The sequence below is a fragment of the Vombatus ursinus genome, unplaced genomic scaffold (genome assembly GCF_900497805.2).
Source record: "Vombatus ursinus unplaced genomic scaffold, bare-nosed wombat genome assembly UNPS02014798.1, whole genome shotgun sequence".
NCBI lineage: Eukaryota > Metazoa > Chordata > Mammalia > Diprotodontia > Vombatidae > Vombatus > Vombatus ursinus.
In genome coordinates this window covers 53,374,919-53,398,365 of record NW_020954576.1, presented here as the reverse complement: position 1 = coordinate 53,398,365, position 23,447 = coordinate 53,374,919, and the positions used below count along the sequence as shown (strand labels likewise).

Below are 23,447 nucleotides of genomic sequence, written 5' to 3'. Positions count from 1 at the left end.
CTAAGCTTTGTAAATGTCGATTTTCTCTCTTTCTGAGCTGGGCTTTGGCCTCTTAAAACGTTCATAATATATCCACTATTCAGGTACGCACATCAGCTGCTGTACAGGTGCCACTGAGAAAATCCTTCCTCCCCCCACTCCAGTACACCTACCCCCTTATCCCACAGATCACTTGTTGGCTATAGCAGGTATCCATAAGAGTATGGGCCCTTTGCTATGGATCAGTGAATAGTAAGTGACCTCTCTCATTTTCATTTTGAGTGGAACAGAATGAGTCTCACAGGCTGAATAAGCATGGATGGATTGTGATGTGCATATCAGATCTCATTACATTATCCTCCCCGCCAAAAAAAATTTATCCCTCAATTGACCATCCCAATTTCTGTTCAGGGCAGAAACTTACTGTACTAACAATTACTTTTATTTTTATTTATTTATTTTTTGTGAAGCTATTGGGGTTAAGTGACTTGCCCAGAGTTACACAGCTAGTGAGTTATGTGTCTGAGGTCAGATTTGAACTCAGGTCCTCCTGACTGCAAGGCAGGTGCTCTATCCACTGTGCCACTTCGCTGCCCCTCTGAATATCATCCTTAACTCCCCACTTTCACTCATTGCTCATGTCCAATATGTAACCATATCTTTTTATTTCTCCTGCCGTAACATTCCACAGCTGTCCCCTTCTCTTCATTTATATAGCCACTAAACCAGTTCTGGCTCTCCTCACCTCTTGCCTGGACTATTTCAATAACCTCCCAGTGGTCTCCCTTCTTCATATTTCTGCCTTCTCTATCCATCTTCTATATAGTTGCCAAAGTGGTTTTCCTAAAGCACAGGCCTGACTATGGAACTCCCCTTCTCAACAAACTCCATGGGCTGCTTATTGGTTCTAGGAGCAAATATTATTTTATCCTTATCTCATCTTTTTGAAAAATGTCTATTTTGTGTAAGTTTTGTAATGTAAATAATTATTAGTATAGTAAGTTCCTAGATACAATTTGTAAATAAGTAAATATATACATATTGGGAGGAGGGGTGTTCAAAATGTTTTTTACTGAGATATGTTTGAAAAGGTTTGGAGATCACTGCTCTAGGCATCAGGAAAACAGATTTCAAAAAAAAAATCTAAGAACAGATAAACATTCCTGCATTGTCAGAGACACTTAAAAGGAATTACTTCAAGAATGAAGAGAATCTTATGGTTGGGAGGGACCTCAGGGACTGGCTAATCCAACCCATATCTGCAGAAGTATCTCCTCTAGAATCTTCCTTTTTTTTTTTTTTTTTTTTAATTAAGGCAATCAGGGTTAATTGACTTGGCCAGGGTCACACAACTAGTAAGTGTCTGAGGCAGGATTTGACCTCAGGTTTCCCTGTCACAAGGGCTAGTGCTCTGTCCAGTGCACCATCAGCTGCCCCTTCTCCGCAAGTGGTCATACAACCTTTGCTTGAAGATCTCTATCAAAGAGAAACTCACCCCTTCCTAAGGCAGCCCATTCTACACTAAGATCGTGCAAATGGTGAGGAAGCTTTTGTTGAAATTTGCCTCCATGCCATTTCTATCCATTGCTTCTAGTTATAAACTGAGGGCCAAGCGAAACAAATTGAATCCCTCTTGCACAAAACAGCCCTCTAAATATTTGAAGAACATATCATCGTAAACACTTTCTTCTCCTAAGTAGATGTCCCTGGATCTTTCAGGAGATTTTATAGGACATCAAACTCCCCTGATATTTCTTGGATGAAGAGATGTCTTGCCATGTCTTGACCATCTTGTACCTGTACGCAGGGAGGTGGCTTAGTGGATAGAGTGCTGGGCCTGGAGTCAGAAAGACCTGAAGTCAAATCCAGCCTCAGACTCTTCCTAGCTGTACAAATCATTTAATATCTCTCTGTCTTAGTTTCCTCAACTGTAAAATAGGAATAATGATAGCACCTACCTTGCATGGTTGTTTCAAAGATCAAATGAGTATTTATAAAGCAATTGCCTGGGACATAGTAGGTACGGTATAACAGGTACAATGCCTGGGACATAGTAGGTATGGTATAAATGCTTATTCCCCTCCTCCCCACCCCAAAGTTGATTTTTTGGAACCCAAGTATGAAACATTATATTTATGTCTATTAAATTTCATCTTATTAGAATCAACCTTATGGTTTAGATCTCTTGGGATCACATCTTTGTCATGCAATGTTCTTCTCAGATTTTTGCTAACCTCAAATTTAATGAGCATGCCATATATACTTTTTGGGATAAAAATATTAAAATAATTTTTGATAAAATATTTTGATAATTTTGATAAAATAATAAAAATATTAAATGATATGTGGTCAAGCTCTGAACCTGAAAAATTCACTGCTTTCAAGTTCTTTTAAGGTGAACTACTCTTCCTGGCTTAAGGTTTAATCCTCTTTGATCCAGCCCCCTCTCCCTGTTGCCCTCACAAGGACTACAGTGTTGTTACGGCAAACTAAAGTTCTTCAGCATTGATCAATGTGCTCAGAAATAGCCAGGGAAGCTCAGTTCCTAGTACACACCATGGGATGTGCTCCAATCCAACTCATCTCCCAGTCCCCCATTACTTTGGAAAATTGATTTTTGTGAGTTTTTTTTTTCAGTTACAGAAATTCACAAATATTTTCTGAGACATATCTGGTTATGACCTGTACTGGAAGAAGGAGTACACACATTAATAAGGTTATAGGTCGCTGAAGTATTGCTATATACTTGACCCCTAGATAAGGGAGGCAATGCTATAGTCATCATGTTTCTAGATGACAGTGATACATTGGACAGCATTTAAAGGTTGGTTGGTTGCTGTCCTTTATCCTCATAGAGGACCAAAATGACATCACTATGTTGGCATCAAGGGACAGACAGTATGTCTGACTATGGCTGATCAGACCAATCAATACAGGCTCAGAAAGCTCTACCACAGGTTGGGCACAAATAGTTCATATGAACATTTGGAGTGGAGATGCCTCTACATTTATACATATCATGTTTCTTTTGATATACTGCAATTCTGCTTTGCTCATAGAATACAGCACTTTCTTTAATGGGGGCACACCATGTGGGGCAATTCTATGCCAGTGTCTCACATGTCTCTCACAATAGATTCCAAAGTTCTTCAGAGATACCTTGAAAGTGTCCTTGTATGGCTTCTTCTGACCTCTATGTGAGGGCTTGCCTTGTGTGAGTTCTCTGTAAAATAGTCTTTTAGGCAAACATACTTTTGGCATTCAAACCACATGGTCAGCCCATCGGAGTTGCACTCTCTGCAGTAGAGTTTGAATGCTTGGCAGTTCAGCTCCAGAAAGGACTCCAGTGTTTGGTACTTTATCTTGCCAGGTGATCTTCAGAATTTTCCTAAAATTCAATTCCTACAATTCAAATGGAAGCGATGCAGTTTCCTGGCATGGCACTGGTATATTGTCCAGGTTTCACAGGTATACGATGATGAAGTCAGCAAATGGCTCTGCAGACTTTCAGTCTGGTAGGCAGCCTAATACCCTTAGTCTCCCATACTTTCCTTTCCTTTTCTTTTTTTTTATTTTTAGGCAATTGGGGTTAAGTGACTTGCCCAGGGTCACACATCTAGTAAGTGTCAAGTGTTTGGTCTGAGGTTGGATTTGAACTCAGGTCCTCCTGACTTCAGGGCCAGTGCTCTATCCACTGTGCCACCTAGCTGCCCCATTTTCTTTTCTTTTCTTTTTTTTCTTTCTTTATTTTTTTTCTACCACACTATCCTTCGGAGCCTTCCAAACACTGAGCTAGCTCTGGCAATGTGTGCATCAACTTCATCATCGATGAGGACATACCTGGAAAATACATTGCCAAGGTAAGTGAACTTATCTACAGCATTCAAATTTTATGGTACCCATGTGGACAAAGTAGAGATCTGGGGAATGAGAGATAGTACAATTTGATGAATTATTAGTTGGATGAATAACTCTAACCCAAGAATAAGTGATGAATTCAGATTACCCATTCCCTGCCTCTCCTCCTACTTCTCGTATTTCTATTTATGGTCCCACCATTTTCTGAGTCATCCAAGCTGGAAACCTCAGTCATTTTCAACTCTTCCCTCTCCATCCACTGCAGTCAGTCAGTTGTCCTATTGAATCTCCCTCACATGATAGCTCACATCTACCTCCTTCTTTGCATGTTTACTGCCAACATCTTAGTTCAGGCCCTTGTTATCTTTCATCTGGACAATTGTCATAGTCTCCCAATGGAATTTTCTATTCCCAGATTATCCTCTCTCTAATCTTACTTCTCCTTATTGACAGAGTAATCTTCCTAATGCATCTTGGCCCTTACCCTGCTTAAAAAACCTTCTGAGGTAAACATGGGAACATAACACACACACAATATTTGTATGAACTGATGTAGATTGAAGTTAAATAGAACCAGGAAAACAATATACATAATGACTACAACAATGTAAACAGAAAGAATGTTAAAACAAAAATGACTAAGCAAGAGTTGAGAAAATGCAACTCCCTATTTTCATTGCAGAGATAAGCAGGTATTGGTAAGGACTATAGCATATATTGTCAAACTCAGTCGATAGTTGGTGGATTTTGCTGAACTGTCCTTTGCTCATTTTAAATACTTGTTATAACAAACTATTTTCATCATCAAGGACAATGGAGCCACCACATTTGGACTGTACGTTACAGTTTTAGATTTGCTTAGAGATGGTAGAAATGGAATCAAAAAGAAAAGAGATTGGAAAATAACAGAATTAGACCTAGTGTACATGGAGGAGATCCTTGCTGGATGAAATACAATTGTGAGAGTATTGAAGGACTTATTCCCAAGCTATCTAAGAGACAGAAAAATACCATAGACGTGGATAAAAAAAAATCTTGTATCTCATTTCTGGGAAATAAAAAAGCCAAGAAAATACAATCACTGACCTGTAAACCATTAATATAAACTTCTTATGAGAATCAACTACACATTCATTTATGAGAGTATTAGTAGGGAATAGGCAGGTCTTCACAAGCAATATTCTGTAATAGAACACATCTTTTCTACCACACAATTAGCAGAAAGATTGGGAAGTCATGAGATCCCATTCTTATTATTTTTTTAAATATAAAAAGCATTTTATTCCATAGAACAAAAATACTACCTTAAAATTTTCTTCCAAAAAAGGTGTCTCCCATCCTATTATCAAAATGATTGATTTGAAACATATGATAACTTTGTTTGACAACCATCATTATTAGGAGAGGTATAAAACATGGAGGTGTATACTTGACAAACATGTTTAGCATTGCAAAGGAGATGCAGTACTGAGTTCAAGTAGAAAAATGATGCTCCTATTTTCAGTTGATATTGTATTGATTACATGAAACTCTGGGATGTTGCAGAGCCTCCTGTAAGAGATCTAGAACCTCTCAAAAGAGTTTGTTAGAGTCATCCACCCACAAAAAATCAAGTGGATGAGAAATGGAAGGCCCACATGACGATACGGAGTTAGGTGAACAGTGAATTGGGCCCAGCATTAAAAAGGAGGAGGAAAGTGGACTGAATTACCTTCAGGAAATGACAAGGCTCTTTTGATAATTCCAAACTTCTTTCGCAATAAGAGGTATGGCTACAAAAAATGGAACACTACTATCTTCGAGGAATTAAATGTAACCAGTGCCCAGAATGTAACTAGTGCTTATACATTGTCCTCTTTTTTTTTTATAGATTGATATATTTTGTTCTTATATCACCTTTTGTTGTTGTTCAGTCATGACCCTATTTGGGGTTTTCTTGGTAAAGATGCTGGAGTGGTTTGCTATTCCTTCTCCAGCTCATTTTACAGATGAGGAAACTGAGGCAAACAGGGTTAAGTGACTTGCCCAGGGTCACACAGCTAGTAAATGTCTGAGGTCAGATTTGGACTCTAAGCCCAGGACTCTTATCCACTGTGTCACCGAGCTGTCCATTTTTATATCACCTAACTTTCCTAATGTATCCTTTCCCCTCTGCTTAACTTTCCCAGAAAGACATCCCTTATAACCAACAAATAAATAAATAAATAAATAAGAGGGAAAAAACTAAACAACATATTGAAAAATTCTGTTATATGCAATGTTAATACCCATAGTCTCCCACCTTTTTAAAGATAGAGGAAGTATTTTTTAATATCTCCTTTGGAAAGAAGTAAGTCTATTCTATCTGTTGCCTTTCATTATTAGAATGTGAAGGGTTTTTTTTTGTTTGTTTTTTTTTTAGGCAATTGGGGTTAAGTGACTTGCCCAGGGTCACACAGCTAGTAAGTGTCAAGTATTTGGTCTGAGACTGGATTTGAACTCAGGTACTCCTGACTCCAGGGCCAGTGCTCTTTCCACTGTGCCACTTAGCTGCCCTAGAATGTGAGTTCTTTGAGAGCTGAAATTATCTTAACCCTTTCATTTGTAGCCTCGGAACTTGGCACAATGCTTTGTACATAGAAAGTGCTTAATAAATTTTTCATTCATTCATCCATTTATTGGCAACAAACTTGGTGTTTTTAGATCTTGCAATATTCAGTTTTGATTGTTTTATAATTATTGTTTTTTACATTTACATTGTAATAATCATTGTGTTTACCGTTTTCCTGGTTCTGCTTCCTTCACTTTGCATCAGTTTATGAAAGTCTTCTGATATTTCTCTGTATCTCCATGTTCACAATTTTTTTTATGGTAGAGTGATATTACATTACATTCACATGCCACCCTAAATGATGGCATCTACTTTGTTTCTTTGCTACTACAAAAAGTACTACTACAAATATTTTTGTGTATATAGGGCCTTTCTTTTAATTGTTACTTCCTTTGGATATGTGCTTAGGAAAGAACTTTGGCATTGCCCTCTTTTCTATTTAAATTATTGTTACTGATACTGAAGATTCCCCTTTGCTCCCTCTCCAGGTAATCCCGGCATTTTTGTTTATTTGTTTGTTTGTTTCCCAGGAGTTGTGGGGGGACTCTGGACTCTCTCTGACCCAATCCAAGTATAAAGACTGAGGAGAGGCAGAGAGATTTAAGAACTGACACATAGGCTGGGTAAGAAGACAGAGGCATAACAAAGCACATGGGCATACCAGATAGAATGCTCACCCCTTCCTCCTGTTTGCCCTTGAGATTTGGACTGCATTTCCTTTCTCTTCATGCCAGGTTATGAGCATTCTTGGCTGCTGCTGGGCAATGGGCTTGCAGCAATTGACTTTGGGACTGAAGGACTGCAGCAGTGTAGCCATAGACTAAGACAGTCTTCCTAACCATCATTAAATCCTGGGGGGCTGGGAAAGCTCTGGCAGTCATCAGGGAAAAGAGTTGATAGTCTGGGGAGATGGAGAGTGAGCAGTATCAGGAGAGATGGGTCAGCCTAGAAGCCAGAGCAGCCCATCTGTAATGACCATTCCGAGAGCTAAGTCCAGAATGTCCTGCAAGCCAGAGAAGCTTCTGAAAATCTCAGCAGTTTGGTGAGGTGGGAAAATATTTAGCCCCAAGCATTCCTTCCCAGCTTCCCCTGCTTTCTAGTGTTAATAATCTCTACCCAAGAGGGACCCCACACATGTAACTACTTCCTTCTTCCCTTTCTATGACTTATGGGAGTAGGTGATTCAGGACTGTTCCCTATAGACCCCAAAGATGTGGAAGGATAAGCAGGAAGAGATTCGAAGAAGATTGGCCAAAGATGTTGACAGTTTCTTTGCAGTTGTACCATACTGTATTCAGTAAAACAAATGATCATTTTAAAAAATCAATTTCCTATGTCACAGGAATATAGAGGGCCAAACTGAATGAGTGAAGTTCCCAGATACTTTAGCATATAGCAAATTACAAGTTTTCTGTAATTCTCCAACAATTCATAGGCATAGTCAATATTACCTCCTAGATCGGGGGTTTTTAACCTGAGATCTGTGAACTTTTAAATATGTAGCAACCAAATTGTATTAAAATGCAGTTATTTATCTATCTATATTATATGTGCATATAATATACACAGAGATAACTATTTTAATACAGTTTGGTTCCTTTGTAACATTGTATATTTTATTCATTTTTAATATTATTCCATGAAGAGTTAAATTGATTTCACCAGTCTGCCAGAGGGGTCTATGACACAAACAGTTATTAACTAGATCAACACTGAACCCAGGTTAATGAGGGTTTCCTTCTGGCCTAGCAGTATGGTTTGTTGGGGTAGGAAGTTGACACAGGTGTGCTAGAGAAGATTTTCTCAGAGGTCTATAAGGAGGGTCTTTTTCATTGGTTAATCAATTAATAAAGTGACCAACTGCTTTTCTGTAGGCTTAGGAGTTGGGTGTAGGCTGCACTCATACTACCATATCTTACCTAATCTGCTCCAAGTTTGTCACATAAAAATAAGAGTCCTAAATGGGGTTATTGCCCTTAAGAGTCATATGGTAGGTGTGAGCAGGTTGTAATATACAATAGCAAATAAGGAACTGTGAAGAAAGAGTCAGAGTAAAGAATGTCACTAAGGAAATAGATTTTCAAAAAAAGAAGATGGGCTGGATATGCAGTGAGAGCAAAGGATAACAGGTGGACAGCCCATGTGCTTCAATAGTATTCTCTCTATTGCAGTAGAAAGCAAGGCAGGTCCCTAACAGGCTGGTAGACCATCCTCGGTGAATTGATAGGAGGACATCAATTTGTCCTCCTATTGAGGCTTAGGAATACTGGGATCCTGAAGTAGTGACACATGGGTCCTGCCTGAATGAATTCCAAATGAAGGTCCAAGCCTTCTTTCAGCCAAAGACAAGGTTTATTAGAACACTGATAGAGGGTGGGCATGATTCTAACAATCCACCATATTGGCCAGACTCTTAAGGAATCTAAACATTGGCTAGACTTTTAAGGAATTTGAGCATCTTAATAGAGAGGGATCTTATATACAGAAGAAATACTATGGGAGGGATCTAGGAGTGGCCAAGTAGTCTGGGGTGACTGGAAGTTAGAATAGGGTCTAGATAAGATGAAGGGTGGATAGCCAGGGGCAATCAGGAGGTAAAAGAGAACTGGGAGATTGGGCATAGGCCACAATGAAAGGGCAGTTGAGAGGATTATAGCCTCAGGTGAACACCAGAGACTTGACCACATGGGAAAGTACAGAACTTTTCCTTTTCGGGGTCCAGATCCCAAAGACATGGTCTTTTCCTTTTAGGGGTTCAGATCTTATCTCCATCACTCCCACCCTCCTCCAAGGAGGAGGAAGAGAGTCACACAGAAGAGACAAACAGGCAGGATCGGCTCATCATCTTTATCACTGAAGGGAGCATACAGATAGATGAGATCACAGCCCCATTTGAGTCTTTTGAGAATCTTCAGAATTTCATTCTTGAGACTTTCCCATTTTTCCTCAGATGCCTTCCTTTGTAGAATTTTAGTCTATGGCATTCTATTCATCTTTCCACTGACGTCTTGGAAATCTGCTGTCTGGAAATCTAGGGTGCATGTCCTAGAGACCTTTGTGGATTTGCTAGGACCAGAAGACTATCATGATAGAAGCTCTCTGGTGGCATATCCCTTTTCTCATTCTTGCTATTCTAGATTTGGTGGTATCAGTCCAAACCACATTGTGAGGGGCTCACTGGGCTGCGCTGGCCTTCCCATGCTGTCTGTGGGCATCTCCAGGTTCTTTGGGCATCTCCAGTTAAGTGTTCTCTTTTGAGCCTTCCCTTTAAGCTTCTAAATAAAAGGGGCTCTTGTTTTTAGCCCTGACTTGCTCTTCCAGTTCTGTGGTTCCCTGTTAGTTCTAGCATTGGTCTCTGACAAGCACTGGTATTGACACTGTAATTGACCAGAGTCTTTTGTTGACAATCAGCAACTGACCTCTGTTGCAGTCCTTATATACATAGATAAGGACATATACATATATATAATATATATATAGTTCTCCCAGTTTTTTTTTCACAATGCACCTTTTCATTCATGTCTTGCCCATATTTCTCTGAAATTTTTTAGAGCTGACATTCTTCATGGTGCAGTGATATTCTATTACATTCATATGCCTTATTTTGTTGTCATCCTATAGTTGTTGGGTACATGTTTTGTTTCTAGCTGTTTGTTGTTATTACAAATGAGGTTGCTCTGAGAATTTCTGCACATGGGGGACTTTTACTTTTCTGGATATTAACAACTTCCATGGAGTATATTCCTACCTATTAGTGAGATCTTTGGATCAAAGAGAATGAATAATGGCCCTGGGGGACTTTTAGCTCTGGAGAAGGATTTCAGAAGGTAAATACAACCCTGTCTGGGGCTGGGTAGCTTACTTTTATATGCACTTCTAAATACCTTACCTTAACGAATCCTTTCTAAGTTTGTATATTCTCTTTTCTCTTGTCTACAAATCTTAGGAAACCTACTTTTTTTGTTCTGGAGCTTATAGAGATAGAAACTAGAAAGGAAAGAGAAGCAAAAGTGAGACTAGCTATGGGGGTAGCAGTAACATAAGTGAGAAAGGTCATTAAAAATAGAGTATGAGGGATCTGTGAAGCTAGAAACCAAAACCAGCTGGGGTATTTCGAAGGAAGAACTGTCTCCATTTGGAACTCAGTGATTAAGGAAGTTTAGAAAGTAGCGAACAATGGCCATGGGGCCGAAGAGAAAAGTCTCCTGAACCCATTCCCAGGAAGCAGTAGGGCCTATGACCCAGGGTTGGTGGCTTCACACCCCTCAGTTAGAAGTGATTTTTTTCCTTCTCAAAGTGATAGTGCCATTGTAGAAATGGAAAGTCACATGAAAGGATAGAATTTGTGGAAGGGAGTAAGTGTAAGAAGACTTTAAGGGTTGTTAGGGACCAAGTTATGAAAAGACTTAAACACAAAAAAACCCCAAAAACTTTATATTTGATCCTGGAGGAAATAGGTAGTGTGATATAATGAGCAGGGCAGTAGCATGGTCAGACCTATGCTCTAGGAGAATATATTTGGTAGCTTTGTGGAAGATGGATTGGAGTAGGGAAGGACAAGGCAAGCAGACCAACTAGAAGGCTGTTATAATAGTCCAGGAGAAAAGCTATGAGGGACCAATATAGGGTGTTGGTTGTGTAAGTGGAGAGAGGAGATATATAAGAAAGATGTTTTGAAGGAAGAAACAACAAAATTTAGCAACTAATTAGATAGGGTGAGTGAGAGTGAAGAGGCAAATAGGATGCCAGAGTTATGAACTTGAGAGACTGGAAAGATGGTGGTGACTTCATTAGTAATAAGGAAGTCTCCAAATAGGTACATGACTTAGCTATAAAGAGTGACATCATAAACAAATTAGAAGAGCAAGGTAGACTAGCACATTGTTGGTGGAGCTGTGAATCAGTAAAACCATTTGGGAAAGCAATTTGGAATTATGTAAATAAACCAAAATGTCCATACCTTTGACCAAGAGATTCTACTACTAGGCTTAAACCCCAGGAGGCCATTGATAAGAAGAAAATCTTCATATACATCAAAATATTTATGGCAGAATGTTTTGTGAGGGCAAAAAATCAGAAACAAAGTAGATGCTGAAGTAATAGCTAAACAAATGGTGGCACATGAATGCGATGGAATATTATTGTGCTGTAAGAGATGATGAAATCAGAGGAACATGGAAAGGTCTACATGAACTGATGCAAAGCAAAATAAGCAGAGCAAAGAAACAATATACACAATGACTACAACAATACAAATGCAAAGAGCAGTTACAAAAAAAAATCAAAAATGAATATTATAAAATTACAAGGAATGAGCTTGGCTCAAAAAAAGAGATATGAGAAGGTTCCCCCCCCACCCCCGCCATGCCACCACTTTGCAAAGGTGGGAGGCTCATGAGTTTTGTATATTTCACATATTTTCAAACTTCTCCTATGTATCAGTTCTGCTGCGGTTTTTTCCTCCTTTTTTTTTGTTTTTAAAAATATTATTTATGACATGGGATGGCACTCTGGCAGGGGAGGAGGAAAGATGCTAGGGAAAATTATGGTGAGGTTAAAAAAATAGTGTCAATAAAAATGAAAGAAGAGCAAGAAAGAAATTATTTTTGGGATATAGGAATAGAGGAAGAGTTCGTGGCTAAACAAGCAATAGAGAGGATCACACAAGTTAAAATGGATAATTTTGATTATATAAATTATTATAATATATTTTATGTAATATATTTAATATGTAATATATAAAATTTAAAAGTATTTAGACACACAAAATCAACACATCTAAAATTAGAAGGAAAGCAGGTAAGTTGGGGGAAAATCTTTGAAACAAATTTCTCTGATAAAGGTCTCATTTCCAAGATATGTAAAGAATTGGTTTAAATTTATAAGAATAAGAGCCACTTTTTAATTTATATAAATTATCAAAGGATATGAATAGGCAGTTTTCAGATGGAAAAAAAGCCCATCTATCAAGAGTCATAAGATAAAATGTTTCAATTCACTAATAATTAAAGAAATTCAAATTAAAGCCACTTTGAGGTTCCACCTCATACCTACTGGATTGGCAGAGTTGACAAAACAGGAAAATGGCAAATGTTGGAGGGACTGTGGGAAAACAGATACATTACTGCTCTGTTGGTGGAGCTGTGAATTGGCCCATCCAGTCTGGAAGCAATTTAGAACTTTATCACCAAAGCTACTAAACTGTGCATATTCTTTGACCCAGTGATACCACTACTATGTCTATACCCCAAAGAAAGAAAAGAAACAAGAAAAGGATCCATATGTACAAAAAGATATGTAAGAGCTCCTTTTGTGGTTGGCAAAGAACTGGAAACTAAGGAGATGCCCATCAATTGAGGAATGGCTGAACATATGATATATGAATAAAATGGAATACTATTATGCTTTAAGAAATTATGATAGTTTCAAAGAAACCAGGGAAGATTTCTATGAACTTATGCAGAGTGGAGTGAACAGGACCTGGAAAAAAATTTATAGACTAGTACCAATATGTAAAGACAAACAACTTTGAAAGACTTGAGAACTCTGATCAATAACCATGATTCCAGAGTACTAAGAATGAAACATGCTACCCACCTCCTGACAGAGAGGTGATGGTATCATACTGCAGGAGACATTTTTTGGGACATGACCAATGTGGGAATTTATTTTGTTTGATTATGCATATTTATTAAAATGCTTTTTTTTTAGTTGGTGGTAGAGGTGAGAGAGAAAATAGATTTTTGTTAGTTGAAAAATAAAATAAAATTTTAATAAAAAATAGTTGTAGGGAAATTCAGAGGAAGGGAGATTGGGTAGGGGAAAAGATAATGAGTTGCTTTGGATATGTTGGGTTTGAGATGTCTTTATGGCACCCAATATGAAATGTCTAATAGTCAGCTAGAAATGTGGAATTGGAACTCAGAAGAGTCACTAAGGTTGTATATTTACATCTGGGAGTCATCTGCATAGAGATGATAATTGAATTCATGGGAGCAGATGAAATCACCAAATCAAATAGTATAGAGAGAAAATAGAAGAGGGCCTAGGACAGAACACTGAGGGACACCCTTGGGGAACATGACAAGGATGAAGGTACAGCAAAGTAAACTAAGAAGGAGAGGTCAGATAAGTAGGAAGAAAGCCAAAAGAAAGCAAAGCCAAGAAAACTCAGAGAGGAGAAAATTTACACTAGGAAAAGGTCATCAACAGTATCAAATGTTTCAGAGAAATCAAGAACGACTAGGATTGAGAAAAGGCCATTAGGTTTAGCAATTAAAGAAACACTGGTGACTTTGGAGAAAGCTGTTTGAGTTGAACCATGAGATCAGAAATCAGTGGGTTTACAAGAGAATGAAAAGAGAGGAAGGAGAGGCACCAAGTACAGATAGATGACCTTTTCAGGGAGTTTAGCGAAGAAAAGAAAGAGAGAGAGAGAGGATAATCACTAGGAGGAATGATAGAATCAAATGAGGGTTTGGGGTAAATGGAAAAGACATGGGCATATTTGTAACCAGCAGGGAAGAAGATAGGGAGAGACTGATGATTGGGAGGGGAGGGGAAAGAAGGGAGAGAGAGAGAGAGAGAGAGAGAGAGAGAGAGAGAGAGAGAGAGAGAGAGAGAGAGAGAGAGAGAGAGAGAGAGAAAATAAGGAATAATAAGAATAATCAACTGGAGGAGAAAGGGATAGGACTAAAGGTATATAATCAAAGGCTCTAGGCTCATTTTCCCAACTCCCACTTTGTTAGACTCGTTCTTCACGTGGCAGCTACTACTTCTCTCCTTCTGGGTCTAGGGGTAACCCTAAAGGGTTTTGGTCTTTAATATTATCATCTCCACTATCTTTGACCAGTTAACATCTCCCCAATACCAATTAAACAATTAACAGAGGGATATGAGTTGAAAAGGGGAGAAAAGGGAGTTTCAGGTGAATGACTCTAATTTTTTCAATTGAGGTCCTCAACTGAGAGGGTGGGGAGGAAGATCAATGGTAGGCTTAAGGAGAAATGAGAAGGTTTAGTAAATTTTTAAAAAAACGAATCAATCTAATCATAGACCCAGATGAAGATGCAGATATTCCTGGCACACTTATTGAATATGTAGATGATGCAGAGCTAGGAGGGATAGCTAACTCACCAGATAATGGAATCAAGATTCAGAAAAAGATCTTAACAGAGAACAATTAATTGGTTGAGCAAACAAGACAAAATTTAATAGGGTTAAGTGTAAAGTCACACATATAAGTAAATCCATGGCATAAGTACAGAATGAAGGCCACCTAGCTTAATAGCAATTCGTGTGAAAAAGAACTTGGGTCTTTTTTTTTAACCTCACTTGCACATCCAGCACCACCCCAGGTTCTGGAATCGTTCATGCTCATAACTAAGGAAAATGCAAAGCTTCATGTGTCTATAGACAGGATCAAGTCAACCCTGCTACTGGTCTATACACTGACCTTGCACCCTGGTTCCATTTCCTAGAAAGGTACTATGTTGCAGTGGATAGAGCACTAGGTTCAAAGCTTGGCTCTGATAATTACTACTTACGTTACCACAGAAGGTTGCTTAACTTTTTTGAGCCTTGGTTTCCCCATCTGTAAAATGTGAACAATAATACTTGTACTACCTATATCTTACATATCCTATATACCTATATCCTGTATATCTGTACTTGAGCCTACCTATATTCACAGGAACGTTGTGGGGAAATTATTTCACAAACCTTAAAACACTAAATGTGAGTTGTTATTATCAACTATTGTTATGAACTTTTTTTGTTACCTATACATAAATTCCTATCTTGGCTTTTTTCCCAGTGCCTCAGTTCTAGTTTGCTCCCCATCTACCCATCCAATCCTCAATTCAATTCAATTCAACCAAGGTTTATTAAATGCCTACTATATTCAAGGCACTGTTTGTGGGGACTGGTATGCTGACAATGAGTCAGTCCTCTTGAATGCTGGGTCCTTGAGTTTATCTCTGAGTCTCCCTGATACTGCCTGCTTGGATTTCTGCCTACTCTCACTTGTCTCTTGAATATCATCCTGTCATCCAGTGTCAGACCTTTCTTATACTAACTCCCCACCTGTCTCAGCTTCATGTTTTTGCCTGGCTGCTGGAACCTTTCCTGATCTCCTAATCCACCTTGGGTCTGTTTGGTCTTCGGGTGCCAGCCATCCCTAGGGTGAGCCATCATGCTGCCAGCTAAACTCTGGTTCCAACAGAATAAGCCAACAGTGTGAAGTGGTCACTGGAAGAGGAAAACAAACTCTGATGTTTCTTAGACTGTATTTGCTGTTTTCCTCTGGCCAGACAATGTGTGACATACATGTCAGTTCTTGGTGCCACGTTCAAGGAAGGACTTTGATAATCTGGAGAACAAGATGACGCCTCTGTCTAGGCGAGGAATGATTAAGGAGCTGAAGGAGATTTGTCTTAGAGGGGAGATTTTTGAAGGGATATGATCCCTGTCTTCAAATGTATGAAGGGAAGAACAGCTCATTGAAGCATCATTTTTTTAATCCACAGAAGAGAACAGAAGTCCAGAAAGAATCATAGATAAGTAGAGCACAGCTGAATTTATCATATATTTATCAAATAATAAATTTATATAATAATATAATAAACAAATTTATATAATAAATAATAGCTAGCATTTATATAGTACTTTAAGTTTGCAAAATGCTTTACATGTGAATTTATCGATCCTTACAACAACCCTGTGAAATAGATGCTATTATCATCCCCATTTTGCAGCTAAGGAAACCGGGGCTGAGAGAGGTCAAGTGACTTGCCCAAGGTCACACTGCTAATACGTGTCTGGGGCAAGATTAGAATGAGTATAAGTCCTGTACTACTTTTCCACTTAGCTGCCTCTTATTTAAAGGAAAAGCACAAGGAAATGCCCATTTTATTTAGTATTTGCTAAGTTCAGATTTTAAAAGTTAAAAGAAAAAAAAAGGAATCACACATATAAAGTGTTTGAAGTACTCTCAAGTGAAAGAGAGATTAAATTTATATTCTGTAGCTCCAGAGGAATTAGAATGTATACTGCTTGTGAATAGGAAAAGGTTTCCCTTCATGTGTTTGTATCCACAGCACTTAGCACAGTGCCAGACACATAGCAACTTAATAAATGTTTTTATTTATACCTTCATTCATGTGAATGAAGTCAGTGTTGGAGGAGCTATGGGAGAGACATGCACACTAAAATGTACTGCTAGTAGATCTGTGAATTGGACCAATCATTTTGCAAAACAATTTGGAATTGTGAGAGAAAAGTCACTAAACTATTTATACATAGACCTAGTGACCCTACTACCTGGCATTAACCCTCAAGAAGGAAAGATCCCTTGTATACCAATGCCATGCTGGACAGGCTGTGGGAACACTTGTTGGTTCTCCAAGATGACCCTAGATGAGCTGCAGTAATAATAGCAACCCACACTAGCTCATGTCCCGTCTTCCTCAAACTCACAGGAAGAATGAGCGTTACATTAAAATTAATAAACCAGAAAGGGAGTATAAAATTTGCCCACAAGATGGTAGGTAATCTATACATGCCACCAGGGCAGTGGCCTCGTCAAGGTCTCGCTGACACATTCACAGAAGGATCTCAGGGGGTGGGAGAAAATCTGGAACTAAAAATTTAAAAAGAATATGATGTTAAAAATAAATAATGAATATTAATTAAAATATATTAAAAAAGAGTTAATAGGGGCAGCTAGGTGGCGCAGTGGATAGAGCACTGGCCCTGGATTCAGGAGGACCTAAGTTCAAATCCTGCCTCAGACACATAACACTTACTAGCTGTGTGACCCTGGGCGAGTCACTTAACCCCATTGCCTAGCTAAAAAAAAAAAAAACCCAAAAAAGTTAATGGTGTTATTTTGAGTGCTTTGTGTAAAAGAGAAACACACCTATGTGAGTGTATCTTCCCCCAAGCTCCCACACACACCACGGTTGTCCCTAGATCCCTGAGAGTGAGTTGTAATTGATTGGATTCCACCCTCCCCCTCTTTCTCCCCTCCATGCCAGGGAAGTCTCTCCAGACCTTCTAGTATGAATGCAAGTTAGGGTGAATGAGCCAACCCAGAGAAAGAAAAGTGGTCACAGTGGTCATATGGCATAAGGTTAGTGGGTCAGCACCATGTATAGGCCACATATAAAAAGGAAGAGGTGGCAGGGGGTGGCCCAACAACAACAACATGGAGGGGTCAGGAAAGGGTTCTTGAACTAAAAGGAAACTAGGAGTTCTAGTACGCTGAGGTGAAGAGGGGGGACACTCAGTGTAAATGATCCAAGAAGAGAAATGTTATTTGTGGGGGTTTTTTTCCCTTCAATTTTTGGTGAGGCAATTGGGGTTAAGTGTCTGAGGTCAGATTTGAACTCAGGTCCTCCTGACTCCAAGGCAGGTGCTCTATCCACTGCGCCACCTAGATGCCCCCCGGGATCTTGTTTTTGAGATACAGTAAGAAGGCCGGTTTGGCTGGACTATACAACGCTTAAAATAAGGCTGGGGAGGTAAGTTGAGCCCACATCGTAAAAGGCTTTAAAAGCCAAACAGATTATATTTGATCCTAGAAGTAACAGAGAGTCGCCGGAATTTACTGAATAGGAGAATGACAAAGTCAGATAGATAAAGCATTCTTTGTTTACTACTACTAAGCACTGGAAATGAAAATATAAGCAAAAAAAAAAAAACAGTCCCAACCTTCAAAGAGGTTCCATTTCAAGTGGGGAGAGACGTTACCTGGTCGGGGCAACGTGTAAAAGTCAGGATCAGATCCAGGAGAGAACTGAGCATGGATGGCCTGGGCATGGCCTCAAATGGATGTTCCAAGCAGGAATCCACCAGTTAGAGGAAGGGGCTACAGGGGTGGAGGCATTTCCAGGGTGAGAGGGTAGCTAGAGATGGAGAAGCCCAGAGAGCAGAGCCAGGAGATCTACCCTTGAGGAAATTCATTTTGGTTGCTGTATAAGATGTGTTGTAATGGGGACAGACTTGAGGTGGGGAGATCATTGTAATAGTCAAGATGATAAAGATGCTGAACTATAGAGGGGACTGAGTGGTGAAGAGAAAGGGACAGATGCAAAAGATGTTGTGGAGATAGAAATTAGACTTGAAAACAACCTCTATTTTCAGTGCTGATATTTTTCCTGTGTGTTAGACTTGGACATAGTGCAAATTTGGATATCTCAGTGGTATCTCAAATTCAACAAGTTCAAAACTGAGTTCATTCTCTTTCCTTCTAAAATGGTTCCTCCTTGTGACTTCATTTTTGTTCAGTGGCACTGACATTTAACCACTCTTCCATGTTCAAAACTTTGGTTATTTTTCACTTCTCCTCACCTCCACTCCCCTGTCCCACCCACTCTTCATGACTCCTTTTGGGATTTTCCCACAAAAGATACTGGAGCAGTTTGCCATTTCTTTTCCAGCTCATTTTACAAATGAGGAAACTGAAGCAAACAGGGTTAAGTGACTTGCCCAGGGTCCCACAGACAGTAAGAATCTGAAGACAGATTTGAACTCAGGAAGATGAGTCTTGCCGACTCCGGTGTCAGCACTCTATATACTATACCCCCTAGCTGCCCTGTCTACTCTACTTCTGCAGTATTTCTCAAAGCTCTTCACTTTCTACTCTCCCTACCAATACCCTAGAACAAGGCCTTATACCCTCCCCACTTCCAAATGTTGCAATAGTCTTTTTTTTTTTTGGAGGCAATCAGGGTTAAGTGATTTGCCTGGGGTCACATAGCTAGTAAGTGTCTGAGGTTAGATTTGAACTCGGGTCTTCTTGACTCTAGAGCCAGAGCTCTATCTACTGCACCACCTAGCTGCCCCTACAATAGCATTCTAAGTCATCTTCCCCTCTCCATTCTCTCTTCCTTCCAATCCATCTACCATATGGTTACCAGATTAATAAAAATAATAGTTAGCACTTATATAGTGTGCCAGGCACTATGTTAAAGGCTTTATAATTATTATCTCATTTGATCCTCACAACAACCCTGGGAGGTAGGTGCTACTATTATACCCATTTTACAGTTGAGGAACCTGAGGCAGAGGTTAAATGGCTTGCCCAGGGTCAAACAGCTAGTGAGTGTCTGAGCCTAGATTTGGACTCAGGTCTTCCTGACTCCAGGCTAGAATTTATCTACTACACTCCCTAACTGCCTTAATAAACCTTATGTGTAGATCCAGTTGCGTCCATAGTACATTGGGCCTGGAGGATGTCAATGGACTGCTCTACTCTTCCAGGTCCACCACTCCCCAATCTGTACAGATTCCCTCTATTAGACCGTAAGCTCTAGGAAGGCAGGAACCCAGTCCTAATCAATAAGTATTTCTTAGGCTACAACCACTATGTGTCAGACTCAGGGGATATACATATAGTACTGTGAAGTTTATATATATATTTTTTTATTTTTAGGCAATTGGGGTTGTGACTTGCCCAGGGTCACACAGCTAGTAAGTGTCAAGTGTTTGGTCTGAGGCTGGATTTGAATTCAGGTCCTCTCCTGACTTCAGGGCCTGTGCTCACCACCTAGCTGCCCCTGAAATTTATATTCTAACCAGAGAGACAAGGACCTATATAAACGCAGGTGGTGCAGTGCATAGAACTCTAGTCCTGGGGTCTGGAAGACCTGAATCCAAATTCAGCCTCAGGCACTTTCTAGTTGTGTGACCTGGGCAAGCCACTTAACTGTTTGCCTGTTTCCTCACCTATAAAATAGGGATAATAACAGCACCTATGTCTCAGGGTTGTTGTAAGGATCAAATGAGATATTTGTAAAGCACTTAGCAGTGTCTAGCACACAGAAAGCACTACATAAATATTTGTTATTAAAGATAAAGTAATTTAAAATACAAAGTTGCTTTGAAAGGGAGGACAAACACACACACACAAAGGGAAGGCACCTGCAGCTGATACATGTAATATTTATCTCCTAGGGCCTAGCAGCACTCTGAACATTGTAGAAACTCAGTGTTTGTGCACATCTTTCACCCCTAAATTGTGGGCTCTTTAGGGCCCCCCTTTTGCATATTCCCACCACCTTGCACATAGTGTTTTACACGTTTAATAAATGTTTAAGTATTTCACTGAATATGGAAGAATCAGTGACTTTCTTACAGCTGAGAACATTATGTAGCTCATAGGAAAACTAGGGATTTAGGGTTTAGAGAACGAGGGTGGCACCCAAGTCTCAAGAATGTGTTGGAGAGCAAACAAAACGAATGGGAACGGGGTGTGAAATTGGATGCCTTCTCCTTGGACTTCTCTCTGTCCAGCTGTTCATAAAACCAGAGTTGAAACCTAACCACTCCCTCCTCTCTGTTCCAAGGGATGAGAAGAACCAACTTCCTATCTCATGAAAACTTTAATACAGTGGGAGAGATTGAAGGTAGGCAGTATGAGTGATTTCCTAACAGAACTGGGGGGTAAGAGTGGGGAGAGAGGGCCTTATTCTTGGGGATCTGGGAAGAGGATAGATGCTTGGGAAGCTGGACATTGGCTGGCCCAAGAGTGAAGTGATGGGTGACCTCAAAGGTGAGTGGGGAATTAATAAGTTAACAACAGATGTGGTTACAACAGCAGATTTTATTCAAAACAAAGCCAGAAGGGTAAAAAGACAGAAATTGGGTGGATGGAGAAAGGGAAGGAAGAACAGATGGCCAAGAAGAAACGTAGTGTCAGGCCAACAGATCTGGACAGGCCACATGGATAAATCACAGAACAAAAATCTGGGAACTGGAAGTCAAGAGAAAAGAGGGGGAAAGGGAAAACCATATATACTATATCAAACTGAACATAAAAAGTTGAAGAAAGAGAATCCTATTGCCCCAAATAAGTGATTTTTAAATATAAAGGGAACATTATGAGTTTTCTATTAGTATGGGTATAGAATAAAAGACTCCTTTTGGCCCACATGTAAAGTGAGCTCAAATATACGGAAGATAATGAACACTAGGGCTGGGAATATACAATCATTCTGAGTGATGGTAGTGGGGAAATAAATATCCTATTGACCCAAGAATAAAGTAATTTTTTTAAACAAGGGTAGGGTGGAGGAGGAATGAGATTAGAGGTTAAAATAGACTAAGCTTTATCAACCATAACAGGGAGAAAGAGCTGCCACTGGCACCAAGTAGTAATTCTATACCACCTCTCTTTTTTCAACCCATTAGATGGTAAGCTTCTTGAGGGCAGGGCCCATCTTTTGCTTCTTTTTGTATCCCCAGCACAGTGCCTGGCACATGGTAGGTGCTTAATAGATGTTTCTGGATTAGATTGTTGTGAAAAAATAGTTCAGAATGGAGGGGCACATTGGAGCTGGGGTTTAGGCGTTTCCAATTGCTGGAGAGCTTTCCCTGGGAAACTGAGGTGTTAGGTTTGGGCTCTCTGGATCTATAATCATAAGGCCTGGGTTCAGATTGGGCTCTGCCACTTACTATGTGACCATCACAAGTCACTTCATCTATGGGCCTCAATGTCTTCACTTGTAAAACGATGGGTTGGGCAGGATGACCTCTAAGTTTCTGCCTAGCTCTAAATCTATACTCCTTGACTAGGGGGGGTGGCCCAGGGATTGTGCTTGCAATACTAAAGTCAGCCACTAGAGTGCAGCAGGTGCTATCACTTTAACCTCCCCCCAGCCCCCCCAATTAGTCCAAATACATGGTCCCACACCTAGGGTGTGGAGAATCAAGAGCAAAGGGCTAAAATCAACAATTGTGCCTGAATTCCTCTTTCTGTAGGTTGGACTCTGGCCAGCAGAGGCTTCCTGTCCGAGGCGCTACAGTCGTGCTATTCTTTGCCACGGTCACAATACATCAGGAGTCCTGTATTCTGTTCAAGCTGGAGTGTGTCCAGGGAGGGAGTGACCAGCATTGTGAGGGGACCGAGGACCCAATGCCATGGGAAGATCTGGTGAAGGCAAATGGGGTTGGGCCAACCCATGGAAGACAGGTTATTCTTGTTCTACTTGGGTGGAAACCATGGAGAGGCAGATTTAGGCTTGATGTCAATAGATAGTCTTGGGAAGTAGTAAGCTCCCCATTGGTGTGGAGTTCTTTGGGCAGAAGCTGGAGTACCGTGTGTGTGTGTGTGTGTGTGCGTGCACGCACACGCGCACACATGCGTGCATGCACACATAAAGTCTGGGTCAGATTACATGACCTGTGTTTCCTTCCCAACTCCGAGGTTATCTATGATTCTGGAGTACAGGAGGAATGAAGGAAGAAGCAAAAAGCTGCCCCTCCCTCTGCCACCAACCCCCTCCCCAAAGTACGAGCTCCTGCCATGGGGAGAGAATGAGTCAGCCAGGATGCCGGGTGTTGGGGTCTTTGCAGTTCGGTGCTTTAGTTGGCGCATCTTTGGTTAAAACAGCTGGAATGGGGTAAAGGGATGTTTCATGCTTCTCCCCCCACCCATCATTTCAGGAATAGCTTCTTATTGAGAAGAAAGATGAGGAGATTGACATTGACTTTGGCCTTGTTGAAGAGTTTCATGATGGCCACGCCTTCATATTGGAGCTGGAGGAGGTCCTGGGGAAGGGAGGAAGATTGTTGAAGAAAGACCTTCCTCTGAATCCTATCTCAGAGAGGACCTTGTGACCATAGGCGAGCCTATTTCCTCATCTGAAAAATGGGGATAATAATGCCTCTACCTGCTCCCCCTCACAGGGTTGTTGGGAAGCTCAACCAGCAAACCACTCTGTAAACTTCAAAGCCCTGTATAAATGTCAGCTTCCTTCCTCCTTTTCACCTTCACCCCATCCAACCTTTCCCCCCTTTACCTTTGACACTCCCTACGTGCAGAGTGGTAGATGAATTGCTTCACTTCTGGCCTGTTTCCTCTGAGATTGTCTTCAACTTTCTACCCCTGTATATATCTTATATTTACATATTTCTCTGATTGTTGTTTCTCCCATTAGACTGTAAACACCCTGGGGGCAGAGACTGCTTAGGCCTTTTTTTGTATATCCCCAGCACTTGAGCATGGTACGTGGCACGC

General features: G+C 40.2%; 1 protein-coding gene across 2 annotated transcripts in view; it reads right to left on the bottom strand.

Moving 5' to 3' along the window:
* Nucleotides 1-21,012: 21,012 nt before the first annotated feature.
* IQGAP3 (IQ motif containing GTPase activating protein 3) overlaps nucleotides 21,013-23,447 on the bottom strand; it is a 68,798-nt gene continuing 66,363 nt past the window's right edge. For both annotated transcript variants that reach the window (XM_027871480.1, XM_027871481.1), the window contains one exon: nucleotides 21,013-22,978. In XM_027871480.1, the coding sequence (XP_027727281.1) occupies nucleotides 22,865-22,978 (114 nt within the window). In that variant the 3' untranslated portion in view covers nucleotides 21,013-22,864. The remainder of the gene's footprint in view (nucleotides 22,979-23,447) is intronic.